Raw genomic sequence first — 27,357 nt, forward strand, 5'->3', positions numbered from 1 at the left:
CCATTTGGAGGGTTGGACACAGCTGCAGGAATGGGCAGATAGGAACATCATGAAATTTGCCAGGGACAGATACAACGTTGGACAGACTGCGTGGGGACTGACTGGCTGGGGAACAGCTCCGCTGAACGGGACCTGAGGATTGTGGCTGATGGTGAGCTAAACATGAGCCAGTCGTGCTCTGGCAGTGAAGGTGGATGATGGCATCCTGGGTTGCTTTGACAGGGTCATAGCCAGTAGACAAATGGAAGTGGTATTGGATTGCATTGAGCACACTATGCTCAGTTTGGGATGTCATAATATCAGAGCGACTGATGAACTGGAGCAAGTTCAGTGAAGGCCACCAAGTCTGTGAGGCTGGAGCACTTGCCCTGTGAGAAAAGACTGAGGAGTTACCAAGGATTGTTCGACTTGGAGCAGGGAAGGCTTTGGGGGGACCTAGCAGTGGTGCCCAAGTACCTACAAGGAGGTTATCAGGAAGAACAAGTTAGGATCTTTACTGGACCAAGTGTCTGGAGGATGAGAGACAATGGGTATAACTTGAAATAAGGGGATTTTGCTTGAATATAAGGAATATGAGGGCAGCCAAGCAATGGAGCAGGTTTCCCAGAGGAGGGAGGCAGTCCTCCTGGGAGGTTTGTAAGACTCAGTAGGTAAAAGCTCTGAGAAACCTGACCTGGCCTCATAGCCGAGCTGGCTTCCAGCAGGAGCTTGGCCTGAGGCCCCCTTCCACCCAGATTATTCCATTTTGCTTTTGCTACTGTAACAAGGACAGAAGTCAGACTTACTTTCTTGGACATAGAGTTGTTTTTTGGAAATAAACAAAGCTGTCTAAAACATGCCGGTGCACCTGATGGAGCTGCTGGAAAACCCATTCCTTTATTTTGGGAAGGAGTTTGCTCTTTAAAAGAACATTCTGTACCTGATTCTGGTTTTCAAGATTTTAGAAGTCTTGTTTTGCAGTTGAGCATTTTGACAGCTTTCTTTTCAAGTTTACATTCAGTCTTTAATGGTTGCTATAATTTCACTTTTAAACAGCACGGTTCTTCAAAGCCAACAGTGAAACAGCATCAACTGAGGTCTGTCTGGTGAGCACGAGGGGTTCTCAGTGGCTCATTTCTTCAGCTGTCATTTGTCAGAACACACTCTTGTAATCTTAATGAACAATGTGCAAAGCCATTAAAAACTCAATTACGGCTTTCTTTTTACTGCAGACGTGAGAAAATGCAATCATGAAGTGCTGATGTGTAAACACAATAGCCACCATCTGCTACAGAGTAGCATTTCAGCTCCAGAAAGAGGATATATGTTGCAGATGCATCAATAATAGGACGCTTATCAAGGCATCATTATGCACCAAGCAGGGGAAAAATTGAAATTTATGGCCAGCTAGAGAGCACTTCATGGTTTAATTCCCCAATTTTCAGTGGTATGTTTAATAACTATGAGAGAGTGCCGTTTTATGTTCCTGTCATTTGAAAGGATTTTCAAAAATGAATTTATTTACCATCTTTGCATCCTCCTTGCTTCTGACTGATCTGAACAGAGCACATTCATTTTGGTTATTCAGGACAAAACCAGCAAGATATTAATTAATCTAACCTGTTGATCCAAGAGCAATAAACTTAATTGACCTGATATTCAATCTGCTTTAATGAGCATATACTTCTGTGTCCAATAAATATAAAAAAGAACTTTTACACAGCACGGGTAATTTCCCACACGCTCTCCTCATTTTTTCAATTCAGTGTTAACTTTATGACATTTGAACTTTCTAGGTGAAGGTAAACAAAACAATAAGGCTAAATGACTTTTTTCCTACTATTATTATTGTTCAAAATGGGATATGCAATTGTCTAAATAAGAGTTTCTCCAAGATACCTTTTGTTTTATACAGGTTCTTGCCTGGAGACATTTAAGTGGCTTTCAGTCATCCGTTGATCAATAATTTCCATTTGTAACATGTTAATTCATTCCCTAGTTCTTTATATGAGTGGAAAATATGACAAGTGGTTTGTTGGTGCCAGACCAGATTGTATCTCTTTTATTTGCACATATAGGCCTATAAATTGAGAATAAGTCCCATCAGCTTCAATTCTGCGTTCAGTCTAAAGAAGGCTGTCAGACTCTGAATCACAATATGTCAATTTTTATTAAGGATAATAAGGAAAACCATGCTTGTCCTTAAAAAGCTGGTTTGAATTTATTTTATTTTTTTCTGTGGGAGCAATTTTCACAATCTCTCACCTACCTCTAAGTGCTGTATGCTGCCCAGACAAGCTTCACTGGGCATGGACAGTTATAATAGGACAGTGGATCTCAGCTGGTGATCTCGGAGCATGCAGCGCAACCTTCTGAAGGCCCCTCGGAGGACAGGGAGCAGGATACCCGTTCAAGTTCATGCTGTGAACAGAAAAAGGGAAATCTGTGCAGCTGGGTATATTTGGCGGCCAGTTTATAGAATACGAGGTATAATTTATTCGCAGTTGAATGTTGTAAATCAACGTATTCTTGTGTCCAGTGTCAATGAGAGTCTTGACAAAACGTTTTTTTTACATCCCCTGTGATGGCCAAGCTGGAGGAGGTGTGCCCTGTGCCTTGCCTGCCACACTAAGTCTCTGCAGCAGTAAGGAATGTGGTATAGTCAGTAGATGATAAACTGATTTAAACAAGGTGCGAGTACTTTTCTCTGACAGAGATGGCACTATAAGTGGAAATTTTTCATCTTTTCCACTGTTGTATAAAATAATATCGCTTATCAGGACTTTACTGGAGACACATTTTTTTAATAGTATTTTCTCCTGTATCTCTAGGTGTACTGTATTAAAAAAAAATCCTAAGCTATAAATAAGAAGCTATGAATAATATGCATGTGACAGTTGTTTGTAAGGCTATTCTTTTAGTAACTAAGACTAATTATTTTCTTAAGTACTCTTTGGTGGATGGATATTTTACTTGCTCGTGTTGTCAGTCACTAGTTTCAGGCTCCATACTCTAGAATTGTCAGCAGTTGCACAAAAGGCCATTGTCGTACCGCGAATAGCTTGTGATTCATTTTTTTGTGGGTGGCAAAAAATAAAGTTGTAATTATTGCTTTAAACTTTTTATAAAAGCTGATGTTTTTTCTCCCAGAGGAAAGATTGTTATTTTTGTACATGAATCTGTAAAAGTGAAATACTCTGTAACTTTTTCTCTCATTGAAACACTTACCTACACCAATGCGGTTCAAGACCTCATTGTCTTAGACATAGTACACCTTCAGAGTAGTTCTTTAGAGTAGGAATCCATGTATTATCCAAATAAAATAAAATATAATAAAAAGTCAAGATGCTCAGAACTGAAATGATGTGCCCTATGATCCAGTCAATGATGGTGCAAAAATGAATTTTCCTGGGTTCCTACCCAGTGTTGCAGGTACTTTGTCAAGACCTTGTGGATGCAGATGGAGCTCTGCTTTTCTTTACTGGAGTGTTTTAATTGACTGTGCCATCAGCCTCGAGTAGGAGATCTGGCAAATACGGAATTTGTCTCCATCGTATCTTGTACTGTTTCTCAAAATGGCATTGAAACGCCACAGGCAGTGCGTTTCACAGCACCTGCTATACTCAACTATCCTACTGTTACTCAGCAGTTTTACAGTGGCTTTCCTCCCCAATTCTAAGTCAAAGAGTGGTTCTTACAACTATTCTTACTTTATTTGTAAGGGAAGGTAAGGCAGACTATGAGTACTGAGAGAGATCATGGAAGTGAGTGTCATAATTAGTCTTAGAAACCAGACTATCAGGCTGTGCTGCTTCTTCAAGCCTGTTGGCAATTGTGCTTTCTCATAATAAATTATTCTTAGGTCATAGAAACAGAATCCAAATCTCAGTTTCTCAAAACTTTAGCTTGTTTGGGTGGATTTTTAAGTATAGCATGCGTACAGTACTCGCTGAAGAAGGGAATTTTGTGGTTGACTGGGAGCAGAATTAGATCAACAGTGAACATTTGTCAGGATCCCATCTTATGGACTTTGATTATTAGAAATTGAGAAGTTTGGATTCAGCTCTCATGTTTCTCAAAGTCCTTGCTGTGAACCTGGAATTTCTTGATTTGGGGCCATTTTGATTTTCAGCAAATGAAAATGAAAGATAGGATTGCCAGAGAGCATCTTGCCTATAAATTTTCATGTTTCTTAGTACAGGCTCTTCCCCAGCTGTGCTTGCATTGTGCTTGAATTTTCCAAGGTCTATAGAGCGGCTGATTTTTTTATGAAAGATTGACTTCTTTCTGCATCCACACTTTTCAACAGTTTACAAAATGCATATATATCATTTAAACACAGGGGGGGGAAAAATGTGGGAGAAAGTTGCTGGTATCTGTTGATATAAATTTAGAATATATGGCTGTTCACCGCACAGAATTGATCAAAATGTTTATCTGACTCAGATGAGTGTCACAAGGCTACGGCATGGAATAGGGAAAGTCAATAGGTTAGAAGTGAGGCAAGGCTTTTCAAACTCAATCTTCTGTGAACTGCAAGAGGCCAGCAGAGAAATACATTTGTAGCGTGCCTTGGCAGCAGCATCAGAACCAAGAGTCTCAAGAGGGCTGCATTTGATTAAAAATTATCATGCCTGGCTGCTGGCACAGAGATTCCCACCCCCCAGTCTTAGTATTTTCTTCAGCTTTTTCTGAGTGTGAGTGTCTGCACGCACATAAAGGAGATCCTTTAAAAAGAATTGAGTCAAATAACTCTCATAATGTTTTTCTTTATTGCTAACATTTGTCGCCTTGATGCATCTTTGAAAAGAAGAGTTGAGACACAATGTGCTGTAAAATAACTCCTTGATGAATAAAAGTGTGAGTTCAACATCAAGTGCCATGGTTAATAAGATGCAAGCTTCAAGGTTAACAAACTCATAAATTGCCTTAGTATATTTTTCCTTCCCTAAATTCAGCCTGTCCTTCCCTCCTAGAAGTATAATTGTCCTTGTTGCATTATTTCTATCCGAGATGTTGCCATTACGCTAACAAGCCTAATTCATCTGGGCTCTGAAAACTGGGTTTTTCTTAACATATTACACCCTACAAAAAAAGTTTATAGCGCCAAGATGCAGGATGCACAGGTATAGACTGGCATGAAGTGGGTAGGGGCTGTTTGGCGAACATCAGCTGAGAATTTGGTCCATTGTTGTAATTTTTGTATTGAATGTGCCTTGGGGGGGACTGTATGGCTAGGAGAGCCTCCTTGCTACTTGAAGTGTGAATATGCTTTTCTTTAGAGTGATTGATTTATCACAAGGTTATAAAATAATAAAAGCAAAATAGTATTTTTATTTTGATTTTTAAGTTATCTAATTAAAGTGGTTCTAGATGGCCCTGAATCTATTTGTGTATATACCCTGCAATTTTACTATCCTGTCTTTCTGTTACCTAACAACTAGCATAAAATAACTAGTTTGCGTTCTTCAGATGAATGTTTTGTTTTCTGGCTTCTAAGGGACTCGCTGACTTTTGTAATGGAACTATTTTTACCGAAAAAGCCAAGCAAACCGACTCTTTTTTTCTCTGTTTGCTTTCCTCTGCAGGCTCCTTCATGATGGTGAACAGCTCTGGGCGGGCATCTGGGCAGAAAGCTCACTTGCTGTTGCCTACGCTGAAGGAGAATGACACGCATTGCATCGACTTCCACTATTACTTATCCAGCAGAGACCGGTCCAGTCCTGGCTCTCTCAACGTCTACGTGAAGGTGAATGGAGGACCACAAGGCAATCCCATATGGAACGTGTCGGGGGTTGTTACAGAAGGATGGGTGAAAGCAGAACTTGCTATCAGTACGTTCTGGCCGCATTTTTATCAGGTATGAGTTTGTAATATTTTTCTCTCTTGTTCCTTTGAACATTTGACTAGGTATGAGCTAAGGTAGTGTTAGCAATAGATATTCTGAAAATCAATTCCCCCCCCACACACACACTTTGCAATCATTGTTTTAGTTTTCATTGAATCAGATTGCACACAGTGGACTCACATACTTCTTGTTACGTGTTGAAGGTGTAGCTTTTGTCTTGTTTTATATTCAAGACTAAAAAAACCCCTGGGAGGTAATTGCACCCTAAACCTTGCAGGAAAAGCTGATGTACATATGATACTAATAAAAGACATGAGTGAGATAGGAATTACAATAGAATGAACTATGAAAAGGCAACAAATAGTCTGTGGATAGAAAACAGCAGGTAGAAAAGCTTTTTCTTTTTTCTTTTTTTGCTTCTAATAATTCGGTAGGAGGCCTATAAAATCTGAGCTGAAGTAGAATGCTGTAATGTTCTGCCTCTGAAAAAGAGTTGGGGATATCTGCAGAATACATAGAGCACGCTATGCAGGGTGAGGGGAAGCAATAGAGACGCAAATGTGCGGAAAGTGGTGTTTTAAGGGCTGTGCGCAACCTATCACTTGTTCTGAAGTCATTAAAGTGCTTATACTCCATTCATATTAACATGCACCTGGTCATGAACTAGAATTTGCTTCATAGTAGGCGGTCCACAGAGATAACAGAAATGATCTTTCACCCAGATAATCGGTGCTTGAAAAACCTGGAAAAGATAGTCTGATCTCACACTAAGATTCTATTCCTAGATATACCAATAGCAGACTTCCTGAGCCTTACTTACTTCTTTTGCAAGTCCTTTTGCAGGTCAAGTTTGCTTTTCCTGAGCAAAAAGTCCTTTAAATCAAACAAGAATTTTTCACTGCCGTGCAAAAATGAACAGATTGGAAGCCAGCAGTAACTGCCTAGGAGTAGCTCCTTCCTAGAAAATCATAGAATCACAGAATGGTTTGGGTTGGAAGGGATCTTAAAGCCGGTCTAGTTCCAAGTGCACATTGCCAGCTCATGTTGAGCTTCTCATTCACCAACACCCCCAAGTCCTTCTCCTCAGGGCTGCTCTCAATCCATTCTCCACCCAGCCTGTAGTTGTGCTTGGGATTGTCCCAACCCACGTTGCAGGACCCTTGCACTCGGCCTTGTTGAACTTCATGCGGTTCACACAGGCCCACCTCTCAAGCCTACCAAGGTCCCTCTGGACGGCATCCCTTCCCTCCAGCGTGTCGACAGCACCACACAGCTTGGTGCTGTCAGCAAACTTGCTGAGGGTGCACTCAACCCCACTGTCCATGTGGCTGACACAGATGTTAAACAGCGCTGGTTCCAGTACTGACCTGTGAGGAATGCCACTTGTGACTCATCTCCACTTGGACGTTCAGCTGTTGACCACAACTCTTTGAGTGTGACCATCCAGCCCATCCCCACCATGGATGAGTGGTCCATCCATCAAATCCATGTCTTCAATTTAAAGAACATCATACGGGACAGTGTCAAATGCTTTGCACGAGGCCAGGCAGATGACATCAGTTGCCCTTCCTTTATCCACCAACGCTGTAACCCCATCATAGGAGGCCACCAGATTTCAGACATGATTTGTCCTTAGTGAAGCCGTGTTGTCTGTCACCAATCACCTCCTTATTTTCCATGTGCCTTAGCATAGTTTCCAGGAGGATCTGCTCGATGATCTTTCTGGGCACAGAGGTGAGACTGACCGGCCTGTAGTTCCCCAGGTCTTCCTTTTTCCTCTTTTTAAAAAATGGGGGTTATGTTTCCCTTTTCCAATCAGTGGGAACGTCATTGGACGGCCACAACTTCTCAAATATGATGGATAGTGGCTTAGCAACTTCATCTGCCAGTTCCCTCAGGACTTGGGTTTTCATTTTTACTTTTTGATGAGTGGAGGTGATGTTTCCTTCTGCTTATATTTGTATTCTTATTCCTTAAGTGTGACTTTTAAAATTTGAGGTATCTAATACTCTGATCTATCATCAGTCCCTGATTGTATAAACCATCTTCTGTTGATGGTCTGCAATCCTGTGAGTTTCTACATTTAATCAAGGTGTTTTGTTTTTTTTTTTAAAAAAAGGAAAAAGAAAACTTTAAGCTTGCAAAAGTGAAGAGCAAAACACAGTGAAGAACTTAGACAAAATTATTGTTACTTGGCAGCCTAGCGTAACTTTTCTGGTGAAAGGAGTCCAGAGGTGGCAGGATGACAAAAGCTTGGGTGTACTGTTGCCTAGGGAGTGTCTCATTTCACACTCACAATCTAGGATGTGCCATGAGGATGTTATTTGTCAGCTTTAAATCAAAATTGCATGTCTAGAGAACTCTTTGTATGCAAGAGGCCTGAAAGCATGCTCTGTGTTTCAAAAGTACCAGGTAACACAGGAAAAAATAGCATTTTCCTAAATAATGAAATCTGCATCGGGCAAAATGTGGATTATTCTCTTAACGCACAGAATCCACACCATCTTGAATTGCAGTGTGCACTGAAAATTCAGGCTTTGACAAGTACTCTGTGCTTTGGAGATGTGACCAGCGGAAAACTAGTGACCAAGCCGATTGCCCACGGTCGAGTTTTAGGTCTGGCAGTTCTGTGCAAGGGTCATATGAGCTATCCGGATCCAAAAGCGCTCTGCTGAGATACAAACGTGGGGATGGCGGAGATTTATAATGGCTGCCCTAGAGTTACTCATACTTGGATTCCCAGCCTGCAAATGTTTTTAGTGTAGCGAAAAAAAGCCGTAATAGTTCTTGAAGGAAGCTAATACATGTAATCTTGAATTACTGCTTGCCATAAGGATGAACTTAGTCCCAGAATGCACCAAGGGCAGCACTAGAGTCTGCCAGGAAGAGATTTTGATGTATAGCAAGGAACATTATTGATCCACGCCTGAAGAAAACTGTTGTACCACATCAGATGAGCCAGGCTACGTTGCTAACACAGACGTTGTTGGTATATAGCAGCTGTGAAACGTAGGATTGTTTATTGGTAAGGAAACATGAAATGGCTTGGTATTTGCAGTTCTCAGGAGCATTCAAGAATTTTTTTAAGAGTAAAGCTTTGCACCTCTATTAATTTCTGAGAAGTTCCTTAAATGTAAAGCATTGCTAAATGCCTATGTCTCAACCATTATACTACACTTCCAACTGAAGTTAAAAGGACATGAGAGATATTCAGTGTGAAATTTGCAGAACTGGGGCCCATAAGCATGGATTCCTGCCTTTTCCTCATGTGTGTCTCAGTTCCCTGGTTTCAGGAAAACCTGGGTGCTTTGTGCTTCTCACTTTGATAGGGCTGAGATGCTGCAAAATACAGAAAAAGACAATAATGTGGAAGTTTGAACTGGGAAATACCAAGAATATCTGAGTGTAAAGCGGAACAGATAATAAAATAATCTGTCAAAACAATATTGTGTGAATTGAGAGGAATCCTCCACTCTTTTCAGTGGATTCTGCACCAGTGTGCTGACTCGGTTGTTACCAGCTTAAGTTATATTGTGCTGTATTAAAGACTCTGAACTTGTTGGTAATTAACAGAAGACAATTCTCTACATATCGGTGCTTACTTTTGCCACGCAGTAACAGCTAATGCCAATGCCTTGGAGAACTTTTCTTTCCAAGTTCTTGGCTTGCAAGAAATTGAGAATTAGTTCATTGTGGCTTAAAGCTTCTCACAAATGCAAAACTAAAATAAGATTTTGCAGCTGTAATGTTGCGCTTCAAGTCTGAAGGGAGTCGCAGTAGTTGCTTACGTGACCTTCCCAGTAAGCGTCATTTTCATCATGAAATGACATTTCATTTCTAAAATAATTTATAATTTCCATACTAAGGACTGGCATTATACTCTTTATTTTATACAATCCCTAAAAAGCCTATAAAGAACCTTGATGTTTTTTTGATAATTTTACTTTCCAGGGACTTGATTCCTTCTATTGAACCTTGGACAGCCTATTTTTTGTCCACCTTCTTCTAGAGTAGAACTTTGTTTCTACATATTGCTAGCACTTGAGTTTTTCTTAGCTTATCTTTGCCTGTTAAATTTTGTGTTCTACCTGGTTTTATCATGTCTTTTTTCTAATGGGCATATTTCAGAAGACTTCACATTTGGATGTGTTTTGAATTGAGGGAGCAGATCTTAGGAAGTCACGGATACACGAGGAGAAACTACGTTCCGGAAGCCCAAGTGCAAAGCAAAATGATTAACAGCAATTCTGTACTTACAAAGGACATATTGGCCCACTTTCATAGCCAGGACATGCAGTAATCAGTGTTTGGACAGTTGAATCTTTCACTGTATTAAATCTTCTGAGGGAGATGAAGAAGAGGCTAAACAGTCATAGACTGGGAATACCAGCTTTTATTGAGAATGAAAATAAGTGTTGAAAACTGGCATTAAGTAGTTAAAATTTGTGTTCTAGTAATGAATGTTAGAGGTTACAAATTACTGAAATACTTTCTCCTATGAGATAAGTAGCTGCACTAGAATATGGCTTTAATAGTAATGACTGTGCCAGCTGAACATCTTAATTCTGTCCTTGAAAACATTATTGTATACTCATGCAAAAATGAGCGATTTAATACGGTATGACCATCACTTTAGTAAGAGGCAATGAAACTGGGGACATCCCTTTCAAATGCAGAGAACAGCATCCATTACATCTCCACCAACTCATTTTTTTTTTTAAATAGTAAAGGATAGCACTTCATTCCTTTGGGAACGGAATCACTAACTTGAGAGGTAACATTACCAAGGTGTTAAATAATCAGTCTGCATTTTTCTTTTTTCTGTTGCAGTTTAACATTTCTGAACTTCCTGTTCCTCACAGAATCACATAGAATATCTGAAGTTGGAAGGGATCCATAAGGACCATCGAGTCCAACTCCCTGCTCCTCGCAGGACAACCTAGAACTAAACCATATGACTAAGGGCGGTGTCCAGACACTCCTTGAGTGCTGACAGGCTTGGTGCCGTGACAACCACCCTGGGCAGCCTGTTCCCGGGACGGACCCTCTCAGTGACAAACCTTTCCCTAATGTCCACCCTGAAGTGCCCCTGTCGCAGCTTCATCCCGTTTCCACGTATCCTGTTGCTGGTCACCAGAGATCAGCACCGTTCCCCTCGTCGCGCCCCGTGAGGAAGGTGTAGACTGCGATGAGGGCACACTCCTACAACTCATGTCCTGCTGTCCCTTAATTGCTGGGCAAACTGCACCATATTTAATACTATTTTCTCTTGAATTTTAGTTAGCTTATTTGGCAATAGTTCTCTTAGTTTTAATGATGTTTTTATCAGTTTTTTAGTTGTTTTGGTTTTCTTTTTTGCACCACTGATTTTCAGATAGCCTGTATTTTTAGTAACAGGAGACTTCAGGGCAATTTTCCAGGTAAAATCACAAAGCCATAGGGAAGAATGAGATTTTTGTTCATTCTGTAATTGAATATCTGTCTATTCAGACCCAAATTAGTGGAACACTTTAATTATCCAGATACAAAAATAAAACAGAAAGTGCCAGTTAATGTATCATTAATGTAGAGAAATACTACGTGTTGTTTTTAAGAACATTCATTCTCAGACCATGTTAGTTCAATCCAGGGAAAGGCAGAAACATCTTTATTATATCTGGGAGAATCTTATTTCAGTCCAGTAACTAGAATGCAGGGTCATCTGTTGTTCGTAATTTGCTTTCTAATACTGCAATGGCATACATGCCAAATCAAGGTTTTCTCCAAAAGAATCCATGCAGGGTTATTGAGTCAATAAAAAAATTTTATCTCACGTACAGCATTCTCCAACTTTCTGAGCCGTACTAAGAACAAGATGTCAAATGATTATCTACTTAATGTTCTTGGACTGGTGCTTAACGTGAATATAGGTGTGTGTACACACAGGGTATTTTTTTTTTTGCTCTTCCAAATGAAAGCAGCCCATAGTTATCCCTCATCCTAATGCGTGTTGCTCTAACTTTTTGTTTTCCATATCAAACAGATTTTCAATCTTTGGTATGCATGTACATAGTGAATTGCATTGGTGTCCTGTCATTGTTAACGGTGAAATGCCTTGAATGACTCAGGCATTGGAATAAGAGCAGAATATAGTGACTGACCAAATGACTAGTGTAGCTATTCTTTTTAAGAAAACGTTTTCCTATTTTGTATTTCAGGTGATATTTGAATCTGTCTCTTTGAAAGGACATCCAGGGTACATAGCTGTGGATGAAGTCAGAGTTCTCGCCCATCCATGCAGTGAGCACTCTTTGTTTTACTAACTGTATCAATGTGTTTATATACCAGGCTCTGCAGTCTAAAGGAGTGATTTACCCAATTTGGTCAGCACTAAAATGTCTTCTCGTATCCCTCTGAGACACCTAAAGACAATCAGCCTTGCATAATTACATAACTTTGCAAGTTGTGCAAAAGGCAAAACTGCTCTCGGTCTATAGCTAGTGCCAGAACATCTGTGGAAGTCTCTTTTTGTCTCTTGTTATGAGAACATAAAACTAATTGTTTTATTATTTCTGAATCATATTGCTGTAGAAAAAAAATCTAAAAAGCTTCTGATAATATCCTGTGTGGTTAACTTAAGAAGAAACAAATTGTTTCAGTATTTCCTTGGTAAAGGACATATCCCGCAGGTGTGTGTGTCTCAACGAATGTTAAACCCTCTCAGCACCCCAGTAAAGATATTAAAAATAAATCTTATTCAGACAGTACGCTTGCACAGGAATAGAAACTAATGCAGGTTCATTATGCTGTTCAAAAATTAGTGCTGCGTTTCTTCTATTGCAGCCATAATAATAAGCTCAGATTTATATATAATTTTTTTTTTCTATTTAAAGAAACCTTGAGCTTCAATCTCTGAGTCTGAACTTGGCTGGTTTCTCTATGTATCTACAGTGTGGCTTGAGGACTGGGTGTCTGTATTGTGTATATAGTATACAGCTTCTTGTAAAGATTTATTTTTTTAACAGCCCCTCTCACTAGTTCATAGTTTCAGTAAGTCAGTGCCAGCTGCTCACAAAAAAGTCATGGCTCATATCGATGGAAATTAACTGGTTTTCCTGCAATATAGAATTTCAAAGAATAGCTGCCATTCAATGTGACAGACATGCTTCTGCCCAAGTTTAACAGGACATTTCAGATAACTGCAGTATGGTTAATTGCTGTTTAACTAAATTATATTTGTATTTACCATGTGCTCATTGCTCAGGCCTTTGGGTGTATTTACTTCATTAAGAAATACTTACAATCTGTATTAACCAGATGTTGCTGATAACTGGCAACATCCAAACAAATCCCCCAAATGGTCTGCGTGCATTCCACGGCGTGTTGGGTGATGACTGATCCCTTCACTGGGAAAAAGGCCATGGAACAAACCTTGGGGCAAAGCCTACACAAGAAGGCTATGGGATTTTTAAAAAAGCGAGACAGAATGCTGGGTTATGCCCCTGCTTAATCAAGTATTTAAACCAATTTTAAATCCATTTCTCCAAGTATATGCAGGGCCTTCTTCAAAATTAAGTACCTTCTTGGTGACTCAAACCCAAAATGATTCAAACATTTAACTACTCCATTTTGAATCAGTTTGCAACCTGCGGTGTATGGAACTCATTGCAAGCTGCAAGTCCTCTGCAGTCTTTGTAAATGCTTCTGCTGATTCCCAGTGTCGCTTTTGTTGTTCAGGGATAACAGCCACCAGCGTAAATGTCATCAGAGTGTGTTCCATTGCCTTGTGCAGGCTTTGCCCCCTGTACGTGTTTTACAATCGTTATAACAAAACACACGAACTATGATGCTCCTGCTGACCCTGGAGTACTGAAATTATTGGTGTTACTTTTTCACTTCTGCTTTACCTTCATAGATGACAGTATTGCAGACAAACCCAAGTATCAGCAAAAATGCAGTGAAATGCCCCTAACACCACAGTCATGGAGAAAAATAAGTATCTTGATGATGTTGCCTTTTTTTTTTTTTGTGAGAAGGAGTGCACTGGAGTATCCATTTTCATTATGCTAAAAGCTCATCGACTATGTGTGCACAAGCACTTGCAATCGTAGGACAGCCCTATGCCCTGGAACTTGGGCAGACCTGAGGACCAGATGTTTGGGGTTGGTGCGACTGCCTTCACCCAGGCTACGCAGCTTTGGCACTGGTTTATATCTGCCCACCTTAAACTGCGGGCAGAAATTACTGGTATAGCCTGCAAATATCACGTAGTACATTCTGTCTGTCTCCCAGAGGTAGTCTTCCAGTAAACTTCAACACAAATTGCTGATCCCCAGAAAGCACGATGCTACAGAGTCACTATCTTTCAGGAGCTGTCAGCAAACTAAGCGTGTGATGAATGGATACAGAAACTAAATAAAAACATTTGACGTAGTGTATAGGTATGAGTTCTCTATTCCTGGGTCTGTAGTGGACAAATGCCTATATGTCAAGCTTCACGCACACAGACACACAGATGCCCACATCCTTCAAGCTATTTAATTCCAATAGAAAAAGATGGATTGGTATGTCAACTGAAATTATGTATTTTATCGGTGTCTAATCATACTAGAAAATGTAAAGATGAAGTTGAAAAACTCTGACCTTTAGAATCTCACAAAGCTGTTCAGTGTGTCCTAAAAGTTTTCAAATGGTGCACAAACCTTCTGAAGCCCAGCAAGAACTAAGCTCATTTAAAACTGTCAGGTTCGCTACTGTAATCTTTTTCCTTTCTTATAAGTTAACTTGCAGAGGTAAATGAATCTAGTATTTAGTCAAAAAGATAATCCTCTGATTTATTTCCCTTGTGAACAAATGTGATGTCTGCGTTTTGATATCAATGGTTTAATATTGAATTAATACTGAATTTAGTATCATCAAAACACTGATATCCGTGATCTTAAACTAATACAGTCATACAATATTGCCATTTATATGAACATTTCATTTAATATCAGAGATTTGATATTAATGACATTATTATTGCAGAGCTCTAGGATGTATATGATAGTCAATAAAATAAAAAGGAAAAAAGCCTCTTATGAAAATTTGGGTTGGGTCAGTCATGCTTGTTAAGCTCAGAAGCCTTTGAGGGTTTTGTTGACCTTTTCAGAAACACCATTTTCGAAAGAAAAGAAATTACTCCAGTACTCTTTCTAGCAAGCGGTATGAAATTGTGCTGATGACCATGAACTTGTGTTGTGACCTGATGCGAGTCTGTGTTTTTAGATGTGCCAGAGCTTTGGATGATCCCTTGGGCCGTCCTCTGTCAGATCGATCATCCACCTCTCTCTGCAGTGTGCAGTTAAACACTGAAGGACAGCTTTCTTTTCCTAAATCGCTTTGGCAGGGATAGGCACCGATACTTTGCTGAGTGTTTGTATCAGTGTTGGTGTAACACAGTTGACTACTGCCTTGCTCTACCCTTGCAATATTTTGTATCTTTTGTTAGGAAAAGCACCTCATTTCCTACGGCTTCAGAATGTGGAGGTTAATGTGGGACAGAACGCGACGTTCCAGTGCATTGCTGGGGGGAAGTGGTCACAGCATGACAAACTCTGGCTTCAGGTAAAATAATGTGCTTTTTTTGGGTAGTGGGGGTTTTTTGGGTTTTTTTTTTTTATTTTTTGAGTATTTTGGTGGGTAGTGGGGGTTTTTTTGCCCCCCTCCCCCTTTTTTTTTTTTTTTTTACTTTTTCAAGTAAAATAAGTAGCTAGAGGAGGACTGGGTGGTAGGGCAAAATCTTTTCATCAAGATCCTTCAAGAAACTGCCTTAAATTGTTTCTAGGTAGGAGTTTAAGGTGACAAAGGACAGAATCATAATACAGAAGAGGGGAAAAAATGGCCAGCAACAGCAAAACTTTGGCTTCAAATGCCTGTGCACTCGTAAGCGCTCAGTCATAAAGCAAAAGAGACAGAACAAGTGGGAACAGTTCTTCTCTTCTGCTTGAGTATGCAATCTTCTTTCCTCGCTCACTCCAGAAATGTCCTCAGCCCAGAGTCAGTGATTACATGTTAAGAAGGAAGCCTACTCTAATGTCTAAGATTACTACCTGGATGGTGAAAACAGGCAAAATCAGTTTGTACCCACTGTGTTTCTTCCTCCTGGTCTCCCTTGGCTGCATTGATAGCAGATCATTGCTTTTAGTCACTCACTAAAAGACCAAACATTCCCTTTCTTAATGTCTATATTTTCACCCTACTGGCTGGTTTGAAAGACTGGGTCATGCTGTTCAGGTGGGTATAGTAACAACCTGAAGAACTCATTTTCAGTTCTAGAGTTAGAAATGGAATGTGTATCAAACTGGAGAGGTGGAGTGCATGTTTCCCAGTGAAGGGCAAAGTTATTTGTTCTGCCCTTTGAAGTTGCTCAGATATGTGGAGTCCCAACATTCCCATGCTCTACGTGCAGAGCTCTTCTAGAAGTTTTTAAAATAGTTGAGGTCTTCGCTTCTTCTAAACTTCTGTGCCATTAAACTCCTAACGTCCCAAACAAGAGGATTCTCTTGCTTAGATGTCCTATACATATACATAGGGCCAACATAAACTTTCAGAACATTTAAGCCAGGTTTTATTCACTGCTTGGACTGATGTGACCCCATGTTTGTAACATCTGAGGCAGATGAGAATGGCCTTTGTCATGGTTGCTATGGCATTTGTAGTCAAATAACTAACAGATTTTTCTCAAACTTTTTAATTGACTTCAGACATTTTAATCTACTTTTAAAATAACAATTTCAAATCTAGTTTAAATACTAGGGGAGGAATCAGTTTACCTAATCATGAAAATGAAAATTAGTACTGGAAAAAAGGCTTGAGTTGGTGAGAAATGTAGTTGGCATTATGTAAAAATGACTTGAGACGCATTTTAACTGTACTCTCATCACAGCTGTTCTTCTAAAAATTACATTTAATCTGAAATTTATTAACCTATGGTGGACATTTAGCATCCACTGAGATATATTTTTGGCTTATTCTTTATCTTTTTTGAGTTCTTTTAGTGAAATCTTTCCACAGTTATGACTAGATGTGTGTAAAAACACTTCTGACCCGAAGCAGTATGAACCTTTTCCTGTGAGAAGCAGGGGTTTGGGAGGAAATCGTTATTGTTGCTAGTGGAAACCTGTTTTCCATTCTCTAAAATTGAAACATTTAATGAAAATAGCCTTGGAAACACCCCCAAAACCGATTACTGGAAATTGGCAAAACAGCAGTGTGTTTTCCTTTGAAACTTCTAATAAACTAGACCAACTGAGCAAGTTCAGGTGTTTGTGCTGTGGAGAACTTCTATTTCTAGCTAATTCTTCATCTGTCCCTTTCCCAGTTGGGAAAATGTATTCTGGCATTGGTAGAGAGGTTTATTGAGGAACGTTGGACATAAAGGATATTTGCTCATCCAATCAGTTTATTTGGCCCAGAATTGAAGTTTTACATCTGAAAATTCCAAATTTAGAAGATCTCTTCATTTGTAGCATTTTCCCAGGTGTATGATATCCATTCATATGTAGTATTTTCATATCATAGTCAGGCCTATCAATATAGGCCTATCAATATAGTGTACCAGCTGCATAGTCCGAACTGTCACTCTCTAGCCTTTTCAATACATATAATACATCAAATGCCCAAATATGCTTCAAAAATTAAATAGACATGAAAGCTTAAATGTATGTGTGAAGAGTGTTTAAGCCCTAGTTCACACAACCTGGTAAATTTTTCAGGGGTAAGGCTAAGCAGTCTTCTCGAAAAATGGTGCTTGTATAAAATCTAACCTAGCGATGTGAAGGTCTGAGCAATGTCAAGAAGCATGACGACGAGTGAATTACATATGGATGAATAATCTGTGTGTTAACTTACGTTATTCTTGTCTGCCTTTCCAGCAGTGGAACGGGAGGGACACAGCATTGATGGTCACTCGAGTGGTCAACCATAGACGTTTTTCGGCTACTGTCAGTGTAGCTGACACCTCTCAACGCAGTATCAGCAAGTACCGATGTGTCATTCGCTCGGATGGTGGATCTGGAGTTTCGAATTATGCAGAATTAATAGTGAAAGGTAGGTTGCGCTAAAGCAGCAGGTTTGTGCAAGATGAGTATTTCCTCCCAGATGGCATCTAGGTATAAAAATTGACATCCTATTGGACTTTCTTCTTTCATTCGTATTAAATTTAAGTAGGAAAAAAGAGTAAAAGTGACGTGAATTTCAATCACTTTCTTAAAACAAATATTTGAATTGAAACTTTGTCTGCATACAGCCCTCTTCACAAGCTTTTGTAGTAATGCGTGGTAGCTATGGATACTTTTAATGCTGAACAGTTTGTCTGTCAGTCAGCTGCCTGCCTTTACAGTATTTTATCAGGCATCAGTAATCTTGTGATGGAGCATTGCATGTCAGAAGAGTCTGCTCAAGGCTGCTGGGAGTAAATGACGGGATTGATTCTGCTGACGTCCTGAAGTACACAGCAGAAACATCAGTAGTTCTTGAAGGATGCTAGGGTTTTAGCACTGTTATTGACTGTGATTCAAGAGCTGATACTGTGCCTGACACATGCAAGATGTGTCTTAATCTTGCCTCCATGAGACGTGCGTGCTATTTACTGTGCTGCTTTTATTTTTTTCTTTAACTTACCCTGAGCTGCACCATGGGGATGCTCACTGCCTCTTAGGACGAGAGATTGGAAAGTGACCGAGTTGCTCCTGAGACATTCTGTGTTTGGGGTGGGGGTGACGTCAAATGGGAGCAGTATGAGTCTGCTCACTGACTATAATTTTATTGATCAAAATGTTTCACTTTTCTATGAAAATGGAGGGCTGCTGTAGAAACGAGATCACTTTTGTCCGCTGTAGTACTTTCTGCCAACTTACTCTGTCATTTGATGATCAGTATCCTGATGCCTTTATAATGCCTTAAATATAGAGCGCTGAGTGGTGCGGATATTCAAACTACACAGATCACAAAGACAATGCTCCTATTAGATGCCAAGTGCTTTTAATTCCTACTCAGTGATCTTGCATCTTGTTCAAATCCAGAGGAATTAATTCATGATTAAAATGGAATTGAGTTGCCAGGAGTAGCATATCTAGTATTGTGTCATAGCTAAATAGAGGGAAGGCAACCTTCCAGAGCAACCAAATAGTAGAATATGCAAAGCTGAGTAGGTAGCTCATTGATATAAGAAGGAAAAAAATAGAAGAATAAGTTATAAACGTGAATTGTTGGATGTCCACCAGGAGAGACGTTGATAGATTTCTTGCTGGATTACTCAGGCAGACACCTAGTTAGAAGAAACTTCAGGAGAGTACTGTTATTATGGGAAGGTACACTCCTCTGCTGCTTGCTCCTGGTTAGTAAGCAGGTAAGGTTAAGTGGTTCATTTGAGGTTAGTTTGATGCAGCGCTGCGACACACTGGGATTGCATGGATGAGTGCTTCCAAGCAGTCTGACTAATTTTAGTATGGATAATAGCAAATCTGTAATGCGTGCACACAGGCTGAAATGAAAGCAAATTGGAATTGTTTAATTCTGAAGAGATGTTTATTGAATTGCAATAATGTACTTGGGTATACATTAAATTAGTCTGTAATTGAAGTTTTGCTCAATTGATAGTCCTGCCCCTAAACCCACTAAATCCAAGCTAATACTTGGCTTCTCACGTGCTTTCTCTTGAACAGCTGAACATAAAATCATAGGAGATTTCTTCAAGAAAGGTTAAGGTTTAGAAGCGTATCCTTTTAATGTAAAGGATCTATTTGCTTCCCTGTGCATAAGACATTTTATTGTAGTATTGAGAGAGGAAAGAATAATTTACATTTTTCAATGTTGAATGCTAATATTTGGTAGATACAGAAGGAGGGGGTTTGCTTTGAAATACACGTACTTCTTCTACACCTTCCTGGTCTATGTGGACATCTTTACTAAGAACAGTGTATTATTGTAAAGTAATTAATGGAAATCTTATACAAAAGATCATAACTGTATTAGTTTCAAATTATTACAGTATGTTTAGTGGTAGGAGATACCTTTGTAGTACTGCGAAAATGCTTTTCTGTAGAGCTATTTGCTGTCTATGCTAATACCTTTCTGTCTTCTGACTCTGTTGCAAGGCTTGTATAAATGACAATATGTTTATTCTTCTCTTTGTGCTCTAGAATCATAATAGTCAAGGCAGAGAAACCTATCATTTCCATCTGTACACCGTACCATCCTTTGGTACTCCAGTGGAAATAGCTCTTCTCTATTTCTTATCTCTCGCTGTTGCACATACAGTAATTTAATACAATTTTGTACAGGGCAGTTTTAAAAAAAAAAAAACCCAGAGATTCTGTGTCTCGCTACTGATTGCAGACGAATGGAATGCTTCTTGTCTGTAATTTTTTTTTAAGTGTAAGCTGCGTGACAGTTACTCATATTCTGAACTAAATGTAGGTTTTGCTTGTGTAAAGATTGTTTAAAATACTGTGGAAATTGGCTGGAATCTTATCATTTAAGGTCTGTATTAATGATACTATCCTTCCAGGACAGCTATTGCATTATGTAAGGTTGTGAATAACATTTTGAACTTTGTGTGTCTGTGTGTAGGTTTGTTTGCAATTGTTTTCTTTCCTGATTCCTTTCAGATATTCTGGATGCCTAAATTAATTACTCAACATGTGGTTGGACTCTATGGAGAGCTGATAAACAGGGAATATTACAGCATCTATAACCTATTTTTCATGGGCCAATTTTTCTGAGATTTTCACTCTCCAGGAAGTCCCTCAAAATTATTTTCATGCAAATTCTTTTAAGGCTTGTGGCAATTTCTTAGGGTCTGTTCTGCTACTACAAGGGTAGGAGTACTCAACAGAGCTGCTCTACAGACCTCCAAGGGTATGTTCTAGTTCTCTTCAGTTTTGTGTTAGTTGATTTTTTCAAAGCGTTCAGTTAGTCAGCTTGGATGAAAAACAGTCTGTCTTGTAACTGAGTGGCTTTCTGTCATCGTTGTGATATTTGGAACAGCTCTTCTTTTTATCGGTCACTCTTTTCTTGAGGTTTTTAGACATGAGAAGCTCATGCCTTCAGTGACACCAGAGGGGGAGAGGTGGTTTCTTTTTCGGAGTTGTTTACTATTTTTTCTCTAGGTCTTTTCTGGTATGGTACTTGTCAGTGTAATTGCACTGCCTGTTTATTAACTCACCAGGTACACAGTGGAAACTGCTTTACTGATCTGAGTCTTTTCTTCGTAAGCCCTAAGACACTGGAATTTTAAAAAAACCAACAAAACACAAAAACCCCACATACACCAATACCAAACAAAAAACCCCAACAAAAAGCCACGCCTGTCAAGTTACTAGAGTTGACACACTCAAGAGTCAAAAGCATGCTAAATAATTAGACATTTAAATATATCTATATATTTAAGCTTCTTCAGTATTAAATATACTGTGCAAATTCCAATTATAAGGCAGACTTGTCAAGGAAAACGTCTACAGGTGTTTTGACTATCTCAGTGTTTATTATTGGAGCTGTGTCCAGAATAGTTGCAGTTAATTATTAAACAGCAGGAGAAACAGGAGAAAGAGCTTTCTGGAACTTAAAGTTAGTAAGAAATAAAAACATCTCTGTTCCTCAGCTGAGCCTGTTCTTGGGCTGGAGCTGGCCCTAGAAATGTTTCATCAGGTCCTCCATAGGTTTCCTTGAATAAAACAAGTGCAGTGTAGGTATGAAAGTATATAATACAGAGTTACACATGTACTCTAGAGTCGAGCTTGTTCCTAGGATGAAAATATAATTGTCTTCAATATAATTATTTAGAATGCTCACAAACTCCAAAGTCTTTCACTTCATATAAAGCAATTACTAAGAGAGGTGGTGGATATGAAAGATTCTTTAAATTTTTTGTTTGTTGGTTTTTTTAAAATTTATTTTCATGCCTGATGCATGGATAATTCTATGCCCCGGGATATTCATGCTAAATGTACTCATTAAAACTAACATAATATCCTTGTCATCATGGAGTAATATAATTACTGTTTCCATGGTGGTACTCAAGTCACCTTATTTCACTCAGGAGATCGGGGATGTTGACATGAAAAGTTGACACTGTACTACAACTACCCTCTTTTGCCATCAGGGTGGCTGGAAGACGGAGTCCGTTCCCTCCCTTGCAACCATTTAGGAGATAAGCTCAGCTACGGTATATGTGCGGTTTAGACTTTACTATTTAAAAAAGTGTTTTTTTCTAGTATGCATTAATAAGTTCAGATAGGAATTTTCATGCCTTCCAGCTACTTATCAGACTCATCCAGGTCGCAGAAGTTGCTGGGTAGATTTGAATTCATCTGCCTGCGTAACACACATTAATCAAGGTCCTTGAAGTTATCACCTTGTGAACAGGAGAAAGTCTCTTGCTGGCTCTACCAATAGTATCAGTAAAGCTGTGATAATGAGGGTTCCCCCCAGGCTGCCTGCTATCTTTCTCTATTTTTTCCAGTTTACACAAATAGATTCAGTTTGCAGAATTCACATGTGCTATACCATGAGAAGTTAAGTATAGATTTGGTAAAGCATGTAATGGTGTTGCTCATTTGAACACTCCACCAGCACAGAATGGATTTTGTGTGTGTGATGCGAACCATTTATGAAGGTTATGTTGCTTTTGAAATTACTGAACAAGGGAGAATGGCTTTGTGATTGTAGGGTGTCTGAAAAAGCCGCTTACATTCCTTTATTTCTTTGCATTCACAGTGGTGTAGGGAATGTAATACTTGCTTCCTTGGTGTTCCCATCTGGCTGGTAATTACTTGAACTTGTTGTTGCTCTCTTTGTCTGGTTCGGTATAGTCCAATAGCAGTTGCTTTAACTCAGTTTTAATTGTTAGGTGGGTGTGTGGCGAGAAAAGGGGAGACAAAGAGATTACAAACCCTCATTCACTCTCACCAAGAGCTTTAACTTTGCTTTCTCTTCTTTCAGTCCAACTTTCTGTGAAGTGGATGGGGAAGACAGGAAGACAAAGCCATTTTTTCATAGAAATCAGCAGTTAGTATGAACGATACGTGTTCTTTCCAAATGAAACATTTCCTTCTCCTTCTGTTTAACCCCCAAAATAGAACTGGGAAATTAAGCCATTTCCTTGAGAACTGATTAATGTATACTCCAGTTTTCAGAATTACATTGAGTGCCACACAGACTTGCAGTCATGTTCCAGCATGTGCATTCCTTGTTTACATTAGTCAACAAGGTATAAATTGGAATAAGTGTATCCATGAAGAATACAAAACTACAGCTGGGGTACGAGGAAAGTCTGTAAACTAATGGTGTATAGACAATTCAATCTGTATTTTTCCCAACTTTTTATATTTCTTGAAAGATGATGTGCATAGTTTATGGGGTTTTGTTTGCCTTGGGGTTTTGTTTGTTTTTCTTTGAGGAAAACGTAAGTCCAAGAATTCCGATTTTATTCTGACTGAAATTTCACTTGAGACTGGTAGAGAGGTAGGCATGAGATGAATTTGCTTGGACTTGTTTTAGTGTATAGATTTCTAAGTATAATGTTGGTGATGATGTATAAAGTTCTGGACTAAATACAAAGTATAAATGCTATAATAAATGGAGAAAGATTAAGGAACAATCTTTCTGAAGCAGAAAGGACTCCTTCAGTTTTTCAAGGAGGACGAGTGTTATGGAAAGCTGTTCCTTCCTTCCTTGTTTGTGGAATTGTCTCCATCTTCCCTGCTGCATTTTGGGTGCCAGTCGCTGTGGTGGGGTGAGCAGACAGCTCATGTCAGCTGCAGTTCTGCTGCTTGGGAAGTCTTGGGGGAAGGAGTCCTCGCTGGTCTTAGAGAAAGCTCTAACAGTTAGTAGTAGTGAGCAGGTATCTTCAGGGTTATTTTCTTCTCTCTCTTGAGACGCTAAGAAGTAGCTTTTCCTTACACGAAGGTGTGATTAACTTGGTAAAAGATTTGGGGTTTTTTATTTAATTGCAGTTACTTGAATTGAGTAACTGCAAGATTCCCTGTGGGGAGAAGGGAGCTTTCTTGCTGCTTTGGATAGTAACTGTCTTTTGTATTTTATCTATGTCATGTTCCTTCTTACCCCCATTCAAAGGGAACAGAGGGAATCTGCAAAGAACAAAAATAACGAAAGGGAAAGCATCCCTGGGTGGTAGACCTTCTGCTTTTTCTAGACTCTCTCTGCTTTCCGTGACTTTTCCGTGAATTGATCTTGCAGGGTAGACCTCTGTAGAAAGAGTGATAAGCCTTGTTCTCTCATCTGCGGTTCTGAGGTGCCTTTCCCATCAGACAATATAAAGGAGAAAATGGGCATCAAAGTCTAAATAAGTTGTCTTGTCAAAGCATCCTCAATCCTAAATTGTTAAAAATGCTTCAATAGTTCATATTAAATTTTGGGCTTAAGATAAAAGGTATGATGCCAAAATCAGTGGAAATAAAATGTTATTTATTGGCATGTATTCCAATAAACCATACTTACCTATTAACTTCCTATTTTAGAGAAAGCTCCCAACAAGCAGTGCAGCTGGCAGAAGCAGGGATGCTGGCAAAACACAAATGAATGTGTTTCAGCCTACCTAGGGTTACACTTCTGTTTGAAATGTCTGGACAAGGTAATTTCACATATTTCATGCTGCCTCACATCTTGCAGAAAGATAGCAGTAATGTGACTTTCCAGTATATTGCTGCTGGGTGTAAAAAATGTTAACTAGTCACTTGAGTTCTTGGGTTTTCAGTGCTGGAGGCTTCCATTGTGCTGTAGTATCCATTTGTCAATCTACAGTCTTGCAACTACCAGTTCTTATTTATTTTTTTTTTAAAAGGAAGGGAGGAGTAGCAGTTACTTGGCCACTATTACTTCTCCCCATTAGCTTTCTAGCTTGCTTGCCAAGTGTAGTCAAAATACAGAATTAACACCTTATTCCACTTTTTCTCCAACCTATGCTGCAGTCTCTAGTAGGGTGTGTTCCTGCTAGATTATCCCTGTGGTTTATGTCCTGTAGTTGGAACTCTCAGCCTTTTCAGTTTTTTGTTAAAATTATCGAGAAAGTTTGAGATGACTGCACAGAAATTAATTCAGGACTGTTGATGCTCAGGAAAGAGCATGAAAGGCTAAGGACATGCTCTGAGTGCTTTTGCTAACTGGAAACTTTCTTGCAGTGGATAGGTTGGTAACTCAGACCACCAGATGTGTGCCATTGTAAAATGTGTCTGGCAGCTTCTCGTTGTTCTTTGTTTCTTTTTAATGTACACATTTTCATGCAAGCTGATGTTAATGATGCCCATGTGACATTACAATTCAAAATTGCACTTTTTTTTGCTTATGCCTTAGCTAAAAGATTTAGCAGAAAAGATGAGTTAACAGTGTATGTGACTCCCTTCTGTTCATCTTTCTTCTGCGTGTTTAATTGTAGGGAAATTACTAATGGGCTTCTCCTGGAAAGTAGAATCTAAAGCTGTTCTGAATTTACCCACCCTGTGGTTACAATCCTGTTAAATGCTTTTAATTCAAGAGAAGTCCCTTGAAGTATCATCTGTGACCATACTTGAATGTTGGTGAAGAGTCTGGTACGACTTGGGCGTACTTGGACACTTGTGAGATATAATTGTTGGGTATGAGCTGTTATCTCAGCGGGAAAGATATCCTTTTCACATCAAAATATTACTTCTGTTTCAGCGGGGAAAAAAACAACCTAAGAAATTAGAGCTTTACTTACTGTGAAATGCAGGCAAGGATGCATCAGATTTCTTAGAATGAAAGGATGATCATTAATATGAGAGCTTTTAAGAATAAACCGGCAAAACAATGAGTATTTACATTACAGTGAGCCCTATAGATCCCATCTGTGTCTGATAAGCAAATTAATTTCTAATGAAGACAGTAGACTGTTTCTGTAGATGCAAATGCCTCAGACCAATGTGATTATTGGAACTTTTAAAAATTTTGCAGCGCTTGACATAGTGTAAATAAGCATAGTTTCTGATTTCTTTCAGAAATGCAGTAGTTACTGCATCTAATAGGCTTTCTGCAGAGGTATTTGTTGTAGGACCACCAAACTAGGAAGTTCCAAATCACCTGTGGAGGGGACAGTTTCTGTCCTGAGCAAGGTGCTAATGAATTCCCCAGCCATCTTTGCCTTGATTTAAGCTTTACTCTTTGTTGGCAGCATACTGTGAATCTGCTTAGTGCCTAGTTGGGTTTCTTAGGATGTGTGAAGTGTGTGTCCATTTTATTGTTTTTAAAAATCTGCAAAGCAAGAAATAGAACAGTTAAATGCAATATGTTGGTTCCCAGTGATCTTACCTTGATTTATTTTATTTAGCTTTTTTCCCTTTGTACATCTTGAACCACCTTTAATTGTGTTGTCTAACCCTTTCTTAACCAATCTCTCTTTGTGTGCGTACTGAGTCTTCTTAAAGACTGTGTGTTACATACACCCTTCCACCACTACAAATGCTGCAACTGGTCTACTATGTGGTCACTTGGTAAACTACACTGCTGGGTTTGGAAGTTGGCATTTGCAAGCTGAAGCTCTAATCCTAAGGTAAAGAAGGTTGCAAGTTTTGGAGGAAAGAATGATGGAGCTTTGTAAACACTGAATGGTTGAGTTCAGAGCTAAGGAGATTAGCATTATGGCAGCTCCAGAATCTTTTTAGCTTCAAAGCTAGGAGATGACAAAAATCTTTTGAAGTCTGTTAGCGGTGCTGAATGGAGGCCATTCAGCGAGCTTGTATTAGGTATTCAGGTGAATGGGATTTTTAAAGTTTGCATAGAATTCGCCTCTGAGTGATGGAGCTGAACCGCTTTTCTTTCAAATCCAGTATAACTGAACTCCAGGGAGAAGCTCGGTGTTGGTTATGTTTGCATTTGTCCTATCTGAATGAAGAGATTAAAGAGCATGTTTCTGTGTTAAGGAAAGAATGATTACTTTGAAGTTAGTTCCCCACTCAACTGTGAGATTATTTGAGGCAAGAAAATAGCCAAAATTGCAGTTTTGCATTGAGATTTTGCAGTCCTTCTCCATCTCTACCCAATTGAAGAATGCTTCATTTTTCTGAGCAAATAATTTCCCAGCATCCATTCTAGCTGTAAGATGATGAAGTACACTTCTCGTAGAATCACCGCCCTAAAATCTGTTGTGCTGTTTTTTAGCTTTGATCTGATGTGTTAATCTTCTGCCATGTTAAATACCACCACTTGTTCCCCTTTTTTACTGGTGCTGGAACACTGGTTCAGATCACTTCCTCACTGTTACCCCTGTCCTGCTGTGACTTCTAAAAACCGCTTTAGATCTAAAAGTGGAAACCTGCTGAGCAGCAGTTAAATAGGGTGATGATTACAGCAAGCCCTGCCACTATTTTAATCATTAGCTTATGAGTTTGAGAAGAAAAAAACACAGTATGATGTTTCCTAGCTCTGTACCAGCCATACTGCCTGCTGAACAGCTATGCTGTTACACCTTCAGGGCGGACCTAGTAAAACTCTGGCTTGGCTAATTCATAGACCTCTCCTAGTGTTGCTGGTTTTTC

The 27,357-nt window shown here is 39.3% G+C and overlaps 1 protein-coding gene across 2 annotated transcripts in view; it reads left to right on the forward strand.

Annotated features, from left to right (window-relative positions):
* The window catches only part of PTPRT (protein tyrosine phosphatase receptor type T), a 469,086-nt gene that overhangs the window by 172,622 nt on the left and 269,107 nt on the right, over nt 1-27,357 (forward strand). For both annotated transcript variants that reach the window (XM_075768624.1, XM_075768623.1), the window contains exons 3-6: nt 5,568-5,839; nt 12,025-12,106; nt 15,297-15,412; nt 17,722-17,896. In XM_075768624.1, the coding sequence (XP_075624739.1) occupies nt 5,568-5,839; nt 12,025-12,106; nt 15,297-15,412; nt 17,722-17,896 (645 nt within the window). The remainder of the gene's footprint in view (nt 1-5,567; nt 5,840-12,024; nt 12,107-15,296; nt 15,413-17,721; nt 17,897-27,357) is intronic.

Source organism: Balearica regulorum, chromosome 16 (genome assembly GCF_011004875.1).
Source record: "Balearica regulorum gibbericeps isolate bBalReg1 chromosome 16, bBalReg1.pri, whole genome shotgun sequence".
Lineage (NCBI taxonomy): Eukaryota > Metazoa > Chordata > Aves > Gruiformes > Gruidae > Balearica > Balearica regulorum.